Raw genomic sequence first — 20,106 nt, forward strand, 5'->3', positions numbered from 1 at the left:
AATAATCATTAAAGAAAATAGGGTATTGAAATTGTAAATTAATTCAGTGATGTCACTTTAGATAGAATAGTGGGGCAAGACTTTTAAGAGGTGGCATATTTGAATTGAGACCAGGTAAATGAGAATGAACCACTCATGGATGCAATGTAGGAAAATACTTTGACCAGAGAAAACAGTGACCATAAAAGCCCTGATGTTGAAAAGGACTTGTCATATTTGAAGAAGAGAAGGGGGGTAGGGCTACCTGGAGCCTATGTGGCTAGGGTGGTTTAGATGGGAGATCATGTATTGGATGTAGTTGGAGAAGTGAACAGGAACCATGACCTGATGGTCTTGTGGACCTTGGGAGGAATTTTGATGGACTTCTAGAAGTAGGAACCCCATAAAGCATTTTAGGATAGAGAGAACTGACATGGCTTAACACTATTTCATTTACATCTGTACAGAGAAAGTCTTTATTTTACCATTTTTTCCCTTATACATGCAATGATATATAACTTTTACATCACATACTTTTGTTTGATTTCTTTCATAATTGCTATAGCTGTACTCTTGATCTCAGTTCTGATTGAATGCTTTGATTTGATTTTCTAAAGCACTAGTTCAGCATACTCATGAACACTAAGTAAATTATGTCATCAGAGACTTGAGCCTATCATTTAGTTTAGGAATAGTAAATGTAATTGTGTTGTTGTTGTTGTTGTTGTTGTTGTCTGGAGGGTTTTTCAGTTCTGACTTTAATTCTCATGTTACAGAAGTAAGTTAGAGTTCCTAAGTACAGTAGAATTAGCTGTACTAAGAAGGAAACTGGGATTAAAATTAATTATATTGTGCCTCAAAGCAGGCAATGCTGGCCTGGTAGGATGGAAAAGCCTGAAAGTTGGAGGCCCCCTGTGATTACAGCAGGGTCTGGTGTTGTCATGGAGCTTTCTAGAGTCTCCTATGCTAACCAAGATGTAAACACCAACAGTGTTGGTTGCTGTGACTGCAACTTTTTTCTCATTCACTGTGAAAAAAATTATGCCTCATTTTGATTTGTCTAGTGTGTGTGTTGGACATAACACAGTTTGTCATGTAATCATCATAAAGTATTTTCCAGCTTCTCTGTTTGAAATAATTGCTAGGAAAAGAATTAATTACTCTTAGAGGCTGGCAATAAAATAAGGCATGAAATTTAGCCTTTGAAATTTACCTTGATGTTTCATTTATGTGAGTCAATAAGGTAACTTCCAGTATAGTTTTGTATATTTTTATGGCATATCCTGGGATGGAAAGCAAAGCGGGTTGATTTAAAAATGTATCTGTTTATGACCATGAGCCCTACCTTTTGTGAGCTTGATAATGGGCTGATGGTTATGCCGCTTGGATAGAGGGTGCTCTGCCTCCCTGCAGCTGCGCACTGGCTAGGTTCTGTCTCCTCCACCAGAAGCAAGCTTTGTTCCGTGTGGCCCTGCTGTCCGAACACAGAGCAGCCTTTGATGGGCTGCCTTTGACGTGATTTGTTTACGGCAGCCTGAAATGCTTCCTGCATAATGAGAGCAGTTAATCATGGAAACTGGGCTATTCCTGTTTGTGCACTTCTAGCAATCTTCTGTTGTAAATATTAAAAGGTAACGACAAAGGGATGAAAACCTTTTTAAAAAGGCGCAAATCAGTTAATCCATCGGATCATGTGATTGCTTCTGATTACATGGATATCTTTAAGGAAGCAGAAAATGATTGCTGAACACATGCCTTGTGTTTTGATGATTGCATTAAAAGTCCCCCAGTGGGATGGCATTTATTGGCTCCCAGAGCTTTTGTTAGATTAAATTTCAGGCAACTTGTACAAGGAGAAATATCACAACCTGTATCTAACAGCATATGTGCAGTTAAAGAATAATCTTGATCAAGCCCTGCTAGGCTCTGCTAAATAAAAGAGGGTTTTCAGCAAGACCCCAGACTTTTATTTTGAAGTGGAGTAGCAGCTGTTGGCTATTGCGGTGCAGAGCTGCAGCGCGGCCTGGGTCACACAGTGCTTTGGGTGTCTGAAGGCTGCAGGCCAAACCCAGTGGCGCAGGCACTGAGCTACACTTATTTGGTGTGCTGTTTGACCTCTTGGTTTGAGAGAGCTCCCTGGACCATCTGAATGGCTATGGGAGATGGTGAGTAAGGTTTATTTTTCTTCTTTTGCTGTGTTACACACTTCCTGTTAAGGTGATGATCATTTGCTATGTAAGAAATATATTTCTCCCTAAAGAATGAAGGACACGTAATGTATTTGTATGTGTATATACTTGTGTGTGCATTTATGCATATATGTGGTTTTCATTTGGTATTTTTTTTCACTTGATGTGTCTCTTATGGAATCTGGCAAACGTAAGGTGACAATTTACCTTGCAATCCAAGCAAGCCTTCAGTCCTTGGTGTTGGATATGAAGGGATATTGGAAGAAACATGGAATGTATGCAGAAGCTTTGAAAAGAGAACATGGCCTTTGGAGGAATGACAGATTTGACAGGATGCTCTGATTAGCTAGCTTGACATCTTTCCTATTATATTTAATACCAGTAAAATTCTGTGGTAATAAAATATTGAAAGATGCAAATGGCTTGCCATGAACACTTTTAATTAAAATGTTTGTGATTTGTCAGTGTGTCTCTAGTAAACAGTTCTCAAGAAAAGAATCTTTTAAGAATTCTATACAGAATACAGTTTGATTAAAAAGTAATTTTTGTTAGTGTTTTATTTTGATAAGGATAATTTAAAAATATATTTCTATTGTGCTTTATGATTTTCAGAAACACTTTCATATAGGTAATATACATTAACTCTTCAGGTACAAATAACTGTGTGAAATGTATATAGTATTTTGGTATTTCCATTTCACAGATTGGGAAATTGAGGCTTGCTGAGATACGTCCCAGATCCAGGCACAAAAAACAAATGTAACAAAATAGAGTCCCAAGTATGCATTTAGTATTATCCTTCATAACACTTAATATTTGAGCCTTTTCCCCCCATTATTAAGCCTTTTGTTAAGATATTTAAGAGATATATTGTATAATCACATCAATATCAGAGATATGTGCAAAGGGGAATGTGAAGTTTCTCAATATTTTGAATGTTTTTTACTAGGTTCTTAAGAATTGTTTGTATTTAGAGGTTTTAACTAATATATTTTCAGCCTTCCTATGACTATATAATAACCACTTCTCTCTAGGGACTTTGTTTCTTTAGGGCTACGAGGAATAGGATATAATAGGATATAATAGGATATAACTCACCAAAATGATGATATTGATAGTCATTTAAATATTATGTACATCTAAATATAAATATGATAGTAAATTTAGTTTTGTACATTGTTATTTATGTACAAAAGAATTTATGTAACTTTTATGTATGTATTTATTTATGTATTTATTTTATGTATTATCTATGTAACTTTTATATGACTAAGGAAATAAATGAGAATGTAGTTTTAACTACTAATTTTGAAGATAAAAGATAACAAATCAAGTTCTTATATACTTAAAGGCTGTGCCAAGTTTCTTTTCCTTCTCGTTTTGTTTTATTTAAATTAACCTTAATTTGCAAGCAAGTCTTAATTTTGCATTTGGTTTGAACCATATCCAGATTAACATTTTAGGTTTATTGGACATCAATGTATATTTTCTTAGTTTTTATTTTTTCAAATAATAATAATACAGCTAGATGTTTAGGAATGTATTGATTTTTTAAAAAATTAAAGTAAAAAATCTCTTTAAAGCTAGGAGGGTAACCTTCCAGCTAGTTGTCTAACATAGAATACTTCTTTTGGATTAAAATAATATATTCTTATAAAAATGAAATAACCTAAATAAAAATAATATATATATGGCTTAGATTTATAGTTCTTAACAATTTGATATATATTCCTCTGCATATTAGTTTCTATCACATAGAATGCAGGTAAACCACACCAGAATGATGTAAATATACATAACAAATGTATTACACTAATTAACCTGTGTTGCTTATTTTTAACTTTAATTGTGAAATTGCTATGCAAATATGATCTCCTTTGCAAAATTCAAAAAAATGAAGAAAAAACAAATTTTCTCGTCAGAGCTACCTCCAAGCCCCAAGCCTAGGTATAAGTACAGGTGAAGATTTTTATTAACACAGAGTATGTTCCCACCTTTTATTGTGTCTTAACATGCACAATAAGTATCAAAATAAATTCTTTTGTTTGGACTGTTTATATAAAATGATATTCTGAATATTTTTTCCATTTGCTATGTCAACTGTGGCACGGAGATTTTTTAAATGCTGTCCTGTTATTCAGCCTCATTTGCTTAAACTGTTGCACAGTACTGTATACCATAATGTGGATGTATTCTATTTCATTTTTTATGGGAGTTTATATTATTTACCACATATAGTTCTTCTAAATAGTTCAGAAGTAAATACTTTTGTTCAAACAATATGTGTTTGTATACAAGCATGCAAATATTTCTTAAAATAGGGCATTTCTGCATCAAAGTTTTTATTTTCAATTGTGTTTACCATAAGTAATTTCCTCTAAAAGAGGCTTTACCATTTACATTCCCACTAGCAGTTCCTGCTGTCCTTCTGAGTTCTGGTTATTATTAACCATTTTTGTTTTTATATTTTAGTGGTACTGAGGATTGAACCCAGGATGCTTTACCACTGAGCTACATCCTCTCTAATTCACCCAGGAGGGACTTGAAATTATGGTCCTTCTGCCTTAGTATCTTTGATTTCTGGGTTTCCTAGTTATTTTTCTCATTGCTGCGACAAAATACCCAACACCCAAAGTTAAAGGAGGAAAGGTTTATTTTGGCTCACCATTTGCAGTGGTTTCAGTCCATGGTTAGCAGATGGTCATGGCATAGGAGAAACAGTCTATTGCAGGGGAGGCAGGAAGCAGCAAGCAGTGAGCAGCAAACCTGCCTTCTTTCCATCTTATATTCCACACAGGCTATAAGCCCATTGATTGGTGACACCCTCACCTAGGGTGGGGCTTCTCATTGTCCACACCCAGAACCATGTTAAACCAATCAAGGACTAATGTAACTATAACACCATTAATCCACATTCACACACCCTAGATCCAGCTACCTCTGAAAAGCCCTACCTATGGGTGCAAGGGTGCATGAGACTTTTCGGGAGCATCTAGATACAAGCCATAACATTGGGATTATAGGCATGTGCTACGACACCCAACTTTGTTATTATTAATCTTTTTAAAATTTGCCATTCACATAGATAAAAAATATCTTACACTTTATAAAACATCTCTGCTTTCTGATAACATTGGTCAGATTTGTATGTTTGGTTATTTTTATTTCCTTTTCTGTGGATTGCCTCAAAAGGCCAATTTTTGACCTTTTGTTTATGGTTGTTCCTTATGTATTGCAGTTATTAATCTATTATATATTGAACATATTATATAAGATGAACTTCAAGGTCATATGAAAGACTTCTTTAGCAGTTTTATTTCTAGGTAAACTCAGATTTGTGAAACACTATAATGACTATTACTTGAGGAGTTGTTGGAGGTGGCTTCAGGTGCTTTTCAGTTTAATTTTCTTTATTCTTACCCAAGCATCGTTGTGTAGTTGTTCTAGACAGCCAAGATTGAGTTTAAAAAATCTGTAGGATTACTATGTGATGCTGAGCCCTACAATATGCCTCAAAAGCATGAGAGAGGAATTTGGGCTTTTGTTGCTGCAGAATGATTGGAAAGAAAAAAGGGTTTGTTGTATTTTTTTTTTTTTTTTGGTACCGGAGATCGAACTCGGGACCTTGTGCTTGAGAAGCAGGTGCCAGAACCACTGAGCTAAATCCCCGGCCCAGAGGTTTTGTTGTAAATAGATTTTTTTCTAAACTTTTAACATTTCAAAACAGTCTATTATTCCAAAAATGAATCTTTTAAAAATATATACAAGTGATGGTATAACTGGCTTTTTGGAGGTCAGCCTTTTGTGGGATCCTTTGGCCTCTGCGACCACTCCAAACTGATATAAAATTTGGTTTAGGAGGTGTGGAACAATAGCAAGAAAGTAATGCTGAATAGAACTTTCTTCCTTACTCTTGAATACTCCCTGTGACACACTAGGATTGGATTATTTATTTACTTTTTGTGGTACTGGGAATCATACTTGGGGCCCCACACATACTAGGCAGGTGCTCTGCTACTAGTTGCACCCCTAGCCCTGGATTAGATAATTTAAATCATAGGGGGAAAAAAAATCTTAACTTGACTTGCTGGCATAAAAGACCAAACTTTTAGAACCAGTCATGGGGGAAGGAGTCTATGAGGAGAAAATGTAAATTACAAGGGATGCAAGTTTGGGCATTAGCATTACAGGCAGTAAGTAGCAATCACTAAGATCGAAAATAGCCAGTGACTAAAATAAAGCAACTCTGTAGTGGCCCCCAGCCCAAGGCTTTGGCCATCCATCCTGTTATGTAAAACTGTGTAAAGGGCATCTAGTCCTGAATGCTGTACTTTTAAATAAATACTTAGCCTTCTTGGCAGTCCCATTTATTCATTGGATGTAAAATGTCAAACACTAGTAATAGGTAGCAACATATCTTCAAACCTGATATTCCTAATGAACTGGAATCTTCAAGGGAAAATTTATACCTTTTCTACTTGTATAATGGTGTAGTTAATGACCTTAATAGCTGTTATAACCCTGTAGCTGTCTTAAAATTTTAAGTACAGGTACCTGAAATGTTTTGATTTTGTAAAGATTAGAAATAAACCTTATCATGAATCTCATTTCTTTTTGTTTGTTTTTTGAGACAGTCTCACTATGTAGTTCACACTGGCTGTGAACTTACCATGTAGCCCAGACTGGCCTTGAACTCATAGCAATTCTGTCTCAGCCTCCCAAGTGCTAGGATTACAGGCGTGTGCCACCACACCTGAAAATCTCATTTCTTATTTAGTTTGATATAATGGTCATCATGATATATACTGTTACTTAATTTTATTAATACCAGGTAATGATTTAAATTGTGATTGTTCTTTCATTGAACTGAAGATTTTGAATTTTTTTTTCCCCATTAACTTTATTGGTACATTTTAGGTATAAAATACAGTTACATTCATCATTGGGGTCTTGTACCATTACATGAGTCTCTTGGTTCTTACTTCTTTTCCCCTTCCCTTGCCCTCCCTTCATCCCCTCCACCCTTCCCTATTTGCAAAGACCTTGTTTCCATTTTTTTCCTCTTCTCATGTGTTTTCCTTTCCCTTTTTTCCCTTCCCCCACCCCTCCCAATTCCCCTGCTCTTTTAGACCTTTTCTTCCTGTTATACAATATCAGTTACACATTTTTAAATTGCAATATCAAGATCTAGGAGACATTACCACAGATTTAACAGAATTTAAAAGGATATAGAAAGCATATTACAAAAGTCTTTTTTGAAATAAATTTGACAACTTCTAAGAAGTAATTTAGAAGACAAATTAATGAAACTAACTCTGGAGGAAATATAAAATTTGAATAGCACCTATTAAAGAAAGTATATTCCTAGCTTGAAAACGTACCTATATGACAACAGCAGGCTCATAAACATTTTAACTGATAAATTATATCAGACATTTAAAGCAGAAAAAAGGAACACTTCTCCCCTCATTTTAGAAACTCAACATTGTGCTAATCCTAAAACTGGATAAAGATAATAGAAGAAAAACGTATGAACGTATATAGAAATTTGTTTAACAAAACAAACTATTGGAAGTCAGATCTGGCAGTATGTAGAAAGTGGTTTTATTATAGGGATGGCAGTGTTGGTTCAGCATTGGAAGATCCACCCCCAAAAGTAATCATTTTAACAGAGGAAAGGAGAAAGCCATATGATCGTGTCACTAGTTGGAGAAAAAGTATTGGACTAAATTCTACAGCTGTTCATGGTAAAAGCTATCAGGAGACTGAAAGTAAAACAGAAACTTCTCAACAGATCAAAGACATGTACTCCATACTTCCAGCAAATCTCCTTCTATGAATGGAGACAATACAATGCTTTCTCACTAAAGTGGGGAACAAGGGCATATATGCCTACTCTTCATCTGTCCATTAGACTTTGAAACATAGGTCTAAACCAAAATAGTCTGGCAATAAAATGACACAACTAGGATAGGATTGGCATGGCAGAAGCAAAATCTTTATATGTAGATGAAATGATCATCTACAGAGAAAATACTAAGAAATTTTTAGGAGCCCCTAGAACTTGTACTTGAATTTACCAGGATTAGAAAACACAAGGTATATATAAAAAATTCAGGTCTGTGTATACTTGCTATAAATGAACAACTGGATATTGAAATTTAAAAGTTATGTAGGAGTACAAAGGACCCAGAAAAGGCAAAAACAAAAACAAAAACAGTGTTGGAAGACGTTTAGCACCCAATTTTAAGACTTCTTCTAAAGCTACAGTAATCAAGGCAGTGTTGGTGTAAGGAAAGACATATAGATCATTTGAATAAAACAGAGAATCTAGAAATAGAACTACACATATATGGTCCACTGAGTTTTGAAAGATTATTTAACATTAGCATTTTATAGAATATAAACTCAATTCAAGAGCCAAGGAAGAGATAGTGTCTTCAGCAAATGGCACTAGAACACCTGGTATCTGTATATAAAAAATTAACCTCAACCCTTTTTTTCCATACACAAAAATAACTTGAAGGAATCTATGAACCTAAATAAGAAAGCCTAAAAGTATAAAACTTTAAGAAGAAATTATAAGGGAAAATGTTTATGAATTTAGGGTAGGCAAGAACTACCTAGGATACAAAAAACATGATGTATAAAAGAAAAATTGATAAATGGGATTCCATCAAAATTTAGAACTTTAAATGACATCATTAAAATGAAAAGTCCTCAAACAGACCATATTTACAATGCATATAACCTATGAGCAGAATATATAAAGAATTCTTAGAGCTCATTAATAGACAACCCAATTAAAATGTAGACATAAGAAGATGATAAATAGCCAGTATAGCACAAGGAAAGGTGTGCAATTCTAGAATCAGAAAAATACTAATCAGTACAATAATAAGATTGAATTATACACTCATTAGGGAGATAAAGTCAAAAGTTTTAAAAGCCTTGTCATGACTTTTTCTTTTTGTTGGATTCTCCCCCTTTGCGTTTAATTTGTCACGCCCAATGGATTCATTCTGCTAGGTTTCCTGGGGTTGTGATCCTCATTGTCTTTTCCTAGGGTATTGTCTAAAATGTTTTGGAGTGCCTGTTTGGTATTCATGAAGTTCCTGAGGTGCTCTTTATCATGAAGGTATCTTCTTTCTCCATCAATTTTGAAAGATAGTTTTTCAGGGTACATCAATCTGGGTTGGAGGCTGTTTTCCTTTAGGGCTTGAAATACATCACTCCAAGCTCTTCTTGCCTTGAGGGTTTGCATTGAGAAGTCTGCTGTGATTCTGATGGGCTTTCCTTTGTATGTGATTTGTTTCTATTCTCTCATTGCTTGTAGAATTTTATTCTTCTGTTGGATTTCTGGAATCCTAACTATTATATGCCTATGTGTAGATTTTTCTTTTTGATTAAGGCTAGCTGGAGTCCTATATGCCTCACTTATCTGTATGTCAAGTTCTTTTCCCCTCCTTGGGACGTTTTCTGCCATCACTTCTGTGAAGAGTTTTTTTTATGTCATCAGCACTCTCTCCTCTTTCTTCATTGACTCCAATCAGTCTTATGTTATTCTTCTTTGCATCGTCTAGCAGCTGCTGGATTGATTTCTTGTGTTCACTTACAATTTTAAAGCAATTTTTCTTTTCCTCCTCACTAATTGCAATCTTATCTTCTATATCTGAAATTCTATCCTCACATTGGTTCATTCTGCTGCGCAGACTTTCGATGGAGTTTTTAATCTCCTGGAAATCTGTTTGTATCTGTTTTATGGATTCCATTTGTTTCCTATGTTGAGATTCCATCATATTCCTCAGATCCTCTATTTTTTTTATCTGTGTCCTCTCTAGATTTATTAATCATGTCTTGCACCATGAGCAAAATTTTTGCTGTTATCTGAGTAATTATTTCTTATTTCATTTTTCCCAGATCCTCTTTTGTTGCCAGTTCAGAGAGTCCAGGTGGTTGAGTATCAGAGTGTTCCATCTTGTTTCCCTTTGGGATTGCTGTAGGTGATCTGGAAGTCTGTTTTTGAGGCTTGTTTATGTGTCTTCTCATTTCTGCGGGGTGGGGGGCGGGGTGCTTTTGGCACCCACGCGGCTCACCTTCTCTGCCCTAGGAGCTTGAGATGGCAGCAGGGGAGCTTCCTTCCTAGTGCTGGGACCAGCTCAGCTTCACTGCCCTAGGAGCTTGGGATGGAGGCAGCAAACTTCCTTCTGGGTTCTGGGACCGGCTGAGCTTCACTGCCCTAGGAGCCTGGGATGGAGGCGGGGAGCTTCCTTCCGGGTGCTGGGACTGGCTCACCTTCTTGGCCCTAGGAGCCTGGAATGGAGACAGGGAGCTTCCTTCTGGGTGCTGGGACTGGCTGAGCTTCACTGCCCTAGGAGCCTGGGATGGAGGCGGGGAGCTTCCTTCCGGGAAGATTTTGAATTTTTAAAGGACTTTAAAAAAACAGGATAAATGTATTTAAAAAAAAAAAAAAAATATATATATATATATATATATATATATTTTTTTTTTTTTTTTTTTTTGATACCGGGGATCGAACTCGGGTCCTTGTGCTTGCACAGCAGGCAGCGAAACCACTGAGCTAAATCCCCGGCCCTGAAATATATTTTTAACTAGTCATTTATATCTACCTAGAAATTCTAAGAAGCCTTACCAAATTTCTTGGCCTCTGTTATACTTTGTCTAGAATAAACTTTTATTTTTTATAAATAAAGTAATTAAAATTAACTGCTGCTGAGAGCACAGTATCCTTGTGTGGATATTAAAATTTAGCCACCATTTTATTTTCAGGCTAAAAACTTGAAGTTTTCTAGAAACTTGAATTTTTAGTTTCTAGTAATTTTACTGAAAATGTCTATTTTAAAATGAATGCATTTAAATTTTTTGCTACATGATTTTATTTTCTTCCGAAGGCATGTGAGTTTCTTTAGCTCTGGGAAGTTTTCTCTCATTTTTTTTTTTTTTTGATATATTTCCCCTTTATTAGCTTTAGTCTTTTGTGGTCTCCTTACAGAGTTGATATTAGTCAGACGTTGGACCTCTTAGGTTGCTCCACTCACTGTCTTTTATACTTTCTTTTCTCTCTCAAGTTTTTCATCTTTCTCTTCCATTCTGTTTTCTGGGAGATTGCCTTCACTTTGTCATCTAGACCTTCAACTTCATTGATCAAAACTTTTAATTAGTACCAAGAACTTTTTTTCTTTTATAGTGATTCCATTTTCACAAAATCATGGGCTGTTGTGTGTGTGCACAAACAAGTTCATGGGAGCGTGCATGTGTATATTTGTGTGTATTGAGTTCCCTGAGTTGGGGATGGGGAGGAGCTTAATGATAAAATAGTTTCACAGATTTTCAGTTGATCCTTGTATACCTATACATACTTTCTGGCTTAGAAGTTTTTACTTTTCTGTCATTCTTGAAGGTAGATCAGTTCTTTGCTAGTTTAATCAGCTTATTAGAATTCTAAATTGCAGCTTTGCTGTGGTGTTAATTCCTTTCTTTTTTTAATTTTTAATTTTTAAAAAAATTTTATTTTATTGGTACATTTTAGGTATACAATGTAATGACATTCATCTTGCACTTTTACATAATCACTCTTGGTTCTGATTTTTTTCCCCATTCCCCTCCCCTCCCTTCAACACCTCCATCCCTCCCTATTTACAGAGACTTTGTTTCCATTTTTCCATTTTCTCATATTAATCCCATTCCCTTCTATCCTTTCCCCTACCCCTCCCACTTCCCCTTCGCCTTTGCCCCTTTTCTTCCTATTTCACATTACCTATTATGCATTTTAGTCCTTATTTACACTTTCAGTTTCTCACACTAGAGAAACTATTCGGTATTTACACGTGTGTCCTATTTATTTCACTTAATAGTATCACCTCAATGTGCATCCATTTAGCTATAAATGTCTCTAATTTCTCATTTTTTATGGCTGAGTAGTACTCCATTTTATAAAAAAAAACCCTACATTTTCTTTATCCAGTCTCCAGTTAATGGGCATTTGGGCTGCTTCCAAGTTTTAGCTATTACAAATTGTGCTGCTGTGAACATGGATGCACATATATCACTGTGGTATGATTCTTTTAATTCTTTGGGGAAGGTCCCCAGCAGTGGAATAGCAGGGTCAAATGGGACTTCCAGTCCTAGTTCTTTGAGGTATCTCCATACTGATTTCCACAGTGGTTGCACCAGTCTACACTCCCACCAGCAGTGGAGCAGGGTTCCTCTTTCTCCACAGCCCCGCCAGCATTTGTTATTGGTTGATTTCATGATAGCAGCCATTCTTACTGGAGTGAGGTGGAATCTCAGTGTTGTTTTCATTTGCATCTCTTGAATGACCAGTGCTGTTGAACATTTTTTCATGTATTTATTCGCTATTTCTACTTTTTTGTGTGAGAAATGTCTGTTCATTTCAGATGCCCATTTTCGGAGTGGGTCTTTAAATTTGGGAGGTCTGATCTTTTTAAGTTCTTTATAGATTTGAGATAGTAGACCTTTGTCTGAGGAAAAGCAGGTGAAGATTTTTTCCCACATTGTGGGTTGTCTCTTCACACTACTGGTGGTTTCTCTTGCTGTGCAGAAGCTTTTTAATAAGAAGAGATCCCATTTGTTGATTGTTTGTGCTAGTTCATGGGCAACTGAGGTTTTGTTCATAAAATCTTTTCCTACACCAATGTCTTCAAGAGTTCTACCTAACCTCTGTTCCACCTGGTTCAGTGTTTCTATTTTAATATTTAGATCTTTAATCCATTTCAATTTTAGTTTAGTGCATGGCAAGAGATATAGGTCTAGTTTTAATCTTTGGCAAGTTGAAGCCCAATTTTTCCAGCACCATTTATTAAAGAAGCTATCTTTCCTTCCGTGAGGGTGTTTGGCTCCTTTTTCAAAGATGAGATGGCTGAGTGTCTCTACAGGTAATGTGAAATAGTAAGGAAACGGTCAAAGGGGAAGGAGGTGGGAGGGGTAGGAGAAAGGAAAGAAGGGAATGGAATTAATATGAGAAAATGGAAAAATAGGAACAAAATCTTTGTAAATAGGGAGGAATGGAGGGGTTGAAGGGAGGGCTGGGCAAGGGTGAAAAATAAGAACCAAGAGAGATTATGTAAAGGTGCAAATTTCCACCTGGTTCAGCGTTTCTACTTTAATATTTAGATCCTTAATCTATTTTGATTTTAGTTTAGTGCATGGTGAGAGATTTAGGTCTAGTTTTAATCTTTGGCAAGTTGAAACCCAACTTTTCCAGCATGTGGTGTTATTCCTTGTTAGCCTTCCATTCTTTTTACTTGTATCTCTTAAGAATTTGTTTTTATCTTTTAGGGGTTAATTTTACATATTCTCTGCCTCCGTCTCATTTTCTTTGCTCTTAGGATGTTGCTCATATTAATGAAGTTCCACCCAAGGTTTTGAACAAGGGAGTAAAGTGATTTAAATTACTGTAATTTTTTAGCTAAACATTTGAAACATATCCAGAAACAGTTAATATTATATTACCAACCATCATCCAGCTTTGAGAAATATCAATACATAACCAGTTTTTATGACTTGGAGTGCAGGTCAGTGTTAAGTGCTTGCCTAACATGTGCGAGGTGCTAGTTTTGGTCCCCAACACTGTTAAGAGAAAGAAAAAGGAATTTTCATGACCAATGTTTGTCTATATCTGTATTTCTACTCCATCTTCCCCTAGCCCCACTATGCTGCTGAACTGAGATGCATACACATACATAATACCATTACCATATCTATAAAATTAACTCATGGTATTAAATATTCAGTGTTCATATTTCCTCCATTGTTTCATAAACATCTTTTTACAGTTTGTTTGCATTAGAATTCAAACAAGATTCACTACTATAGTTGATACATCTCAAGACTTTGTAGCATCTTTTTTCCCTCCTGTCATTTATTTTTTGAAGATAAAAAAGATTGCTAGATATAGTTTTTCCACACACTAGATTTTGTTGATTGTATCACCATGATACTTTTGTGGGGGTTTTTTTTGGTACCGGGGATTGAACTTGGGACCTTGCACTTGCATGGCAGGCGTTGGAACCACCGAGCTAAATCCCCAGCGCAGTACTTTGGTGTTTTAATGTTATATTGATATTTTGTTGATAATAATGTTATTGGTATTGTGTTGATATAGTTTTCATAGCTGGTATTTTATGTGATTTTAAAAAAATTTCTGTCAGAAGCCATACAATGTCTGATTGTCTTTATGATATTAATATTGAACAATGGGGTCAGTTGTTATCAGCCTAATCCATCCTTTATAAAACCCTCCATCATCCTTTCATTTATGGTTTCAGCAGCCATTGATCCAAATCATTTTGTAAGAGAATCACATCCTACTTTGTAGTTTGGAAGGAGATCAAGAAAGTAAGCAGAGATCACTTGTTGGAGGTTGTTGGAGTAATACAGGCAGAGATGGTACTAGTCTTGTCTTAGATTAGGAGTTGCAATTAAGGTAAAGAGAAATAGTTGTGTTTAATATGTTACCTGGAGTTACACACAAGGACTATGGGTAGATGACCTGTGTCAAGCAGAGATCTCTTTATTGTGAGCTTGAGCAGCTGAGTTAGATGATGTTGTCATTTATTATATTAGAATGGGGGAAAGACGTAGGGAGAACAGATTTGAAGATGTTGTGGGTGCTGTTGTCTGTGTCAAACTAAAGCTACCTTTGAGACTCAAAGGGGGAAATATCAAAGGCAGTTGGATATATAGATTTGGAATTCAGAGATTATCTAACCTAGAAAGTTGAGAGAGGAGGATGACAATTTTAGAGGTTCGGTAAAGGAGTAATAGGCAACAGAAGAGATTGAGCTAGAGGAACCTGTTAGGTCAGAGGAAAGCCAAAGGAAGCATCCTATTGTAAAAGCGTAGTGTGGGGAAATGTAAATAGTTAAATTTGAATTTTCTGAGACATCAGTGGTACAATAATTTAGTTGGTAATTTAAGTGCTAGATAATGACTCCGTTTATTGTTGTATTCGCAACAGTGTAAAACAGCTCAAATCCAAAGTCCTGTTACTCATTGTTTTAATTAGAATAAGGAAGTACATAGCTTGAAGTGGAAAGAGGAACTTCGGTGCAAACAACTATTTAATATGAAACAGTGTATTGAGTGGATAAAAATCTACCAGTAATGAGGGTTTTTCTAAATGAACTAGTTTCACTGGAGAAAACCCACACAAAATAAATTGTTAGACATGGTACAGAGGTTTGATTTGCTGTTTTGTTTGCCATATAAGATAGAACAATTTTTCATCTTTTATATGAAGCAGAAGTTTCAGATTTTGAAGCACATATACCCCCTGAAAGTGAAATGGAAAGTTTGTTTTAAAAGCCAATTGAATATATGGCCTTTCTAGGGGGGTCGGGGGTTCTGCGGGAGTAGGTAGGGAAGGACAATAGGGCTTAATTAATGTAATACAAATTCACAAATCCTTAACTCAAACCTGGGGGACCAGTTGTGTTTTGGAATGCAGGCTGTCAGATTTTAGAACAGACTATGGTACAATAGTGGTGCCTTAATATTTTTGCTGTTAAATGTGTCCAGATTCACACTGAATAGAATAAATTAAGACAATAAATAATCTCATGTCAACTCACATTATATTTTGCCATAAACTGAGGTCAGGTCAGTTCTGATTTTTGCCATCAGTTGAGTTTAAAAGACAACAAAAGCTGGGATTTCGTAGCCTTTTGACTTTAGGCATGCAGATATGGGATTTGGGCCTATAATATCTCAGTGGTTGATGAGGACCTTTTTCAAGTGTTTTTTTTGAAAGTAACAGAAGGTGAAGTCTACTCTTTCTTACTTGATCTTCTTTTCTTCCTCCTCTTTTCTGCTTGCCCTTCCCCTCTTCTCCTACTTCTTTCTTCCTCCAGTCTCCTCCTCTTCCTTCCATCTCTTCTCCATGTCCCTCCTCTTTTTGCATGTCTTGCTCCTCTGTAATTTTTCCTCTTTTTGCTTTCTCCTTCCTTCCATCCTTTTTCTCTCTCCCTCCCTCCCCCCCCCTCTTTCTCTCTCTCTCTTGCTTGCTTGCTTGCTCTTTTTGACTGTAGAACACTTCAGTTAATTGTTTTACCTAATCTTGAGCCTGGCATTCAAGGCCCTACAGCTCTTTTTTTCAAAATACCTCTCCAGAGCCAGCATTCACTAAACTAAACTGTTCGTTACACTTTGTCTCAATGACTACATTTTTTTCTGAAAAGGAAACATGATTAAATACTCATTTACTCTTATCTATTTGTATATTTTTAAAGTGATATTTTTAAGGAATATAGTGTGCTCTTTAAACTTTCAAAAAAAATTCATAATATTTTAAACATACCAAAGAAGTACAGATAATAACAGACTTCCAAATACTGACCATCTGTTTTTGATTGGTGCTAATATTTTCTCACAGTTTACTTAAGATATTTTTGAGAAATAAAACTGTGTTGCTGTACTTTGTCTCACTCCCCATCCTTTCTTTCTCTCTTCCTCTAAATAGTATATCTTATCACTAAACATAGTGAAAAAAACTTAAAGAGCTCCTTTTAACTATGGACTTGATAATTATTATTATTCAAGAAAGAATTAATTCAGAATTTGTGAAATCATCCTCAAGAGTCCAGAGCAGGCTTCCCCTTCCTGTTCTTCCTTGGACTCTTCTTGCCTTCCATCTCTTCTTTGTCTCTTCTTTCATGCTCTCTTCCCTTATTTCCATCTCTTCCTTTCTCTTTCTGTCACCATCTCCTGCTCCATCTCTGTTGAGTTCTCTCACTGTCCATCTCTTCTTTTCCTTGTCCATCATATTGATAGTCACTGTGGCTTGCTCACTTTAGCAGTTTTTATCCTCGAATTCGTCTTTTTATTAGTACGTGTTTGTAGTACTGATGATTACAATTACCATGAGGAATTTGTGCATGTATGTTATATATCTTAATTCTTTTTTTCATCCCCTACCTTTCTCCTTGCTTCCTGCTCCTTGTCCTCTGCCCTCTTCCCATTTGCAAAAGCTCTATTTTCATCATTTTTCCCTTCAGTTCTTTCTTTTTTTAATCCCCTTTCCATTCCCTTCCTCCCCCTCCTTCCAACTCTTATTCCCCCATCTATTTGAAAATGGTCTCCCTACTTATCTATTTTGCTCCCCCTTCCATATATATATAAATATATGTTTATTATATATAAAATATATAAAATTTCAGTTTCTCCTATAAAAGAAACCATGTGATATTTAAGCTCCTGCTGCTTATTTAACTTAATATTATGCTCTCATTTGCATCCATTTACCTATGAATGCCTCAAGTTTATCTTTATGGCAGAATAGTACTCTGTTGTATATAAATACCACATTTTCTTTATCCATTCATCTATTGATAGGCATTTGGGTGTTTCCAACATTTAGCTATTATGAATTGTGCTGCTGTAAACATGGGTATGCATGTATCCCTGTAATATGCTGATCCTATGTAGTATGATGTCTTTAACTCTTTCAGGAAGATACCTAGAAAGGGAATAGTTATGTCAAATGGAATTTCTATTTTTAGTTTCTTCAGGAATCTTCACTCAGATTTCCATAGTGGTTGTACAACTTTTTCCAACCTTTTCCCTACACTCTCATCAGCATTTATTATTTGATTTATTGATGATAGCCATTGTTCCTGGAATAAGATGTATCTCATTGTTTTAATTTGCATTTCTCTAATGGCCAGTGATGTTGAACATTTTTTCATGTATTTATTGGCTATTTTTATTTCTGAGCAGTGTCTATTCATTTTGGTTGCCCGTTTTTTTAAGTTCTTTATGTATTCTAGATGTTAGTTCTCTGTCCGAGAAATAGCTGGCAAATATTTCCCCCCATTTTACAAGTTGTCTCCACTCTGTTGGTTCTTTCTTTCTCAGTGAGTTCGTTATTAGTGTATAGGAACACTATTGATGTTTATGTGTTTATTTTGTATCCTGCAACATTGTTAAATTTGGTTAGAATAGGAGTGGTGATAGTAGACATCTTTGTCTTGTTTCTGATTTTAGAGGGAAAGCTTTGTTTTTCCCCGTTTAATGCAATGTTGGCAGTAGGTTGGTCATAAATAGCTTCTGTCAGATTGAGATAAGGTCCTTTTATAGCTATTTTCTTCAGGTTTTTTTTTTATTATCAGGAATGGATGTTGGATTTTATCAAAGGCCTTTTCTGTGTCTACTGAGATTATCATGTGAATTTTGTCCTTGCTTCTATTTAGGGGATGAATTAAAGTTATTGATTTATGTATGTTAAACCATCTTTGCATCCCTGGGAGGACTTCATCATGGTATATGATGTTTTTGATGATTTGTTGGATTCCATTTGCCAGTGTCTTGTTGAGGCTTTTTGCCTCTATGTTCATTAGAGAGATTGGCCTGTAGTCTCTTTTTTTATTGGATTTTGTCTGGTTTGGGGATCAGGATAATGCTAGATTCCAAAAAGAGTTTGAGAGTACTCCTTCTGTCTCGATTTCGTTAGAGTTTGAAGAGCATTGGTGCTAGATCTTTCCTGAAGTTCTTGTTGAATTTGGCGGTGAGTCCATCAGGTCCTGGGCTTTTCTTAGTTGATAGGTTTTTCATTACTGCTTCAATTTCACCGCTTGTTATTGGATTATTCAGGATTTTTAAGTCTTCATTCAATTTCTGTAATTTATATGTAACTAAGAATCTCTCCATTTCTTCTAGGTTCTCTAGTTTTTTTGGTGTACAGGTTTGTGAAGTAGTTGCTAATAATCTTTTTTTTTTTTTGGTACCGGGTATCGAACTTGGGACCTTGTGCCTGCCGAGGCAGGCGGCAGAACCACTGAGCTAAATCCCTGGCCCCAGTTGCTAATAATCTGTAGATTTTGGCAGTGTCTGTTGTGATTTCACCTTTTTCATTTCTAATTGCATTGATTTGTGTCTTTTTATAAAAAATAAGATTGACTAAGTTCCTTTTAATATGTGTTTCTTGTCCAGTTTCTGCACCCAATTATAGTGGGAAAGAGAACAGAAGTATTGACAGAATCATAATCTACAGTTTTTGTTTTTTGTGTGTTTGATGCTTCTTTTGTTTATTCAGTAAAAATTAGAGTACCTACTGTACATATCCCATGTGATATTTTCTTTCTTCCTAGTCCTTGAGTAGTATCTAATCTGATATTATACCTGCCCACTGAATTTAGATTTCATTATATAAAAATTTTTATTTTTAATTTAAAGAGTTTTATTAGTATCTGTTTGTAATACATGATGATTACATTGATCATGGGGAGTTGGTACATCTTAAAACACATCTTAATTCTTTTTACTTCCTGAATTTAGATTTGTCACTATATTTTTATTTGTAGTTCTATTTGATTATAGTATTAAAAACTGCCACTTTTTATAATTTTCTAATCTCTAAAATTATTTTCAAGTTAGTCTAGTGTGTAATCATAAGTATTGTATAATCTGTGCCTGTTGTCAGAAACAGGATTTTAGGTAGGTCCATTCGTAATATCTCTTTCTATTCTTGTTCATGGTGTCTTGTTTCCTGTTGTGCCTGATGACCTTTAGAAAATTGTGGTAATAATTTAAGACTTTCTTCCATGGACATTTTGTATGTACTTTGGCTGTTGCTTGGTGTAGTCTTACCATTCTGAGCCTACAGAGTTGAAGGGCTGAAGTGTCTGGACTTCCCAAGCATTTGACTTTTTTTTTTTTTTTTGGTACTGGGGATCAAACTTGGGTCCTTGCACTTGCAAGGCAGGTGGCGGAACCACTGAGCTAAATCCCTGGCCCTCAAGCACTTGCTTTTAATGAAACACTCCATGTGATTCACTTCTCTATTCTCTTGAGAAAATTTTGAGAGGAATAAACAGTAAGAGAATAAGGGCTTACTTATGGTCTACCTTAATTTTGAAAATGCCATTTGGTGTATCAGCTTTTTCGGGTTTTTTTGGTACCA

General features: G+C 35.6%; 1 protein-coding gene across 38 annotated transcripts in view; it reads left to right on the top strand.

Annotated features, from left to right (window-relative positions):
- Clasp2 (cytoplasmic linker associated protein 2) overlaps nt 1-20,106 on the top strand; it is a 216,242-nt gene that overhangs the window by 60,727 nt on the left and 135,409 nt on the right. For 9 of the 38 annotated variants that reach the window (XM_087181402.1, XM_087181406.1, XM_087181409.1 and 6 more), the window contains exon 1: nt 1,421-2,144. The exons of the other annotated variants lie outside the window; for them this stretch is intronic. In XM_087181402.1, coding sequence (XP_087037528.1) covers nt 2,129-2,144 — 16 coding nt within the window. In that variant the 5' untranslated portion in view covers nt 1,421-2,128. Of the gene's footprint in view, nt 1-1,420; nt 2,145-20,106 lie in introns of those variants that run through there. 38 annotated transcript variants of the gene reach the window in all.

The sequence above is a fragment of the Heterocephalus glaber genome, unplaced genomic scaffold, assembly GCF_053883595.1.
Source record: "Heterocephalus glaber isolate CG9 unplaced genomic scaffold, H.glaber_assembly_v1.0 deba00001472, whole genome shotgun sequence".
Lineage (NCBI taxonomy): Eukaryota > Metazoa > Chordata > Mammalia > Rodentia > Bathyergidae > Heterocephalus > Heterocephalus glaber.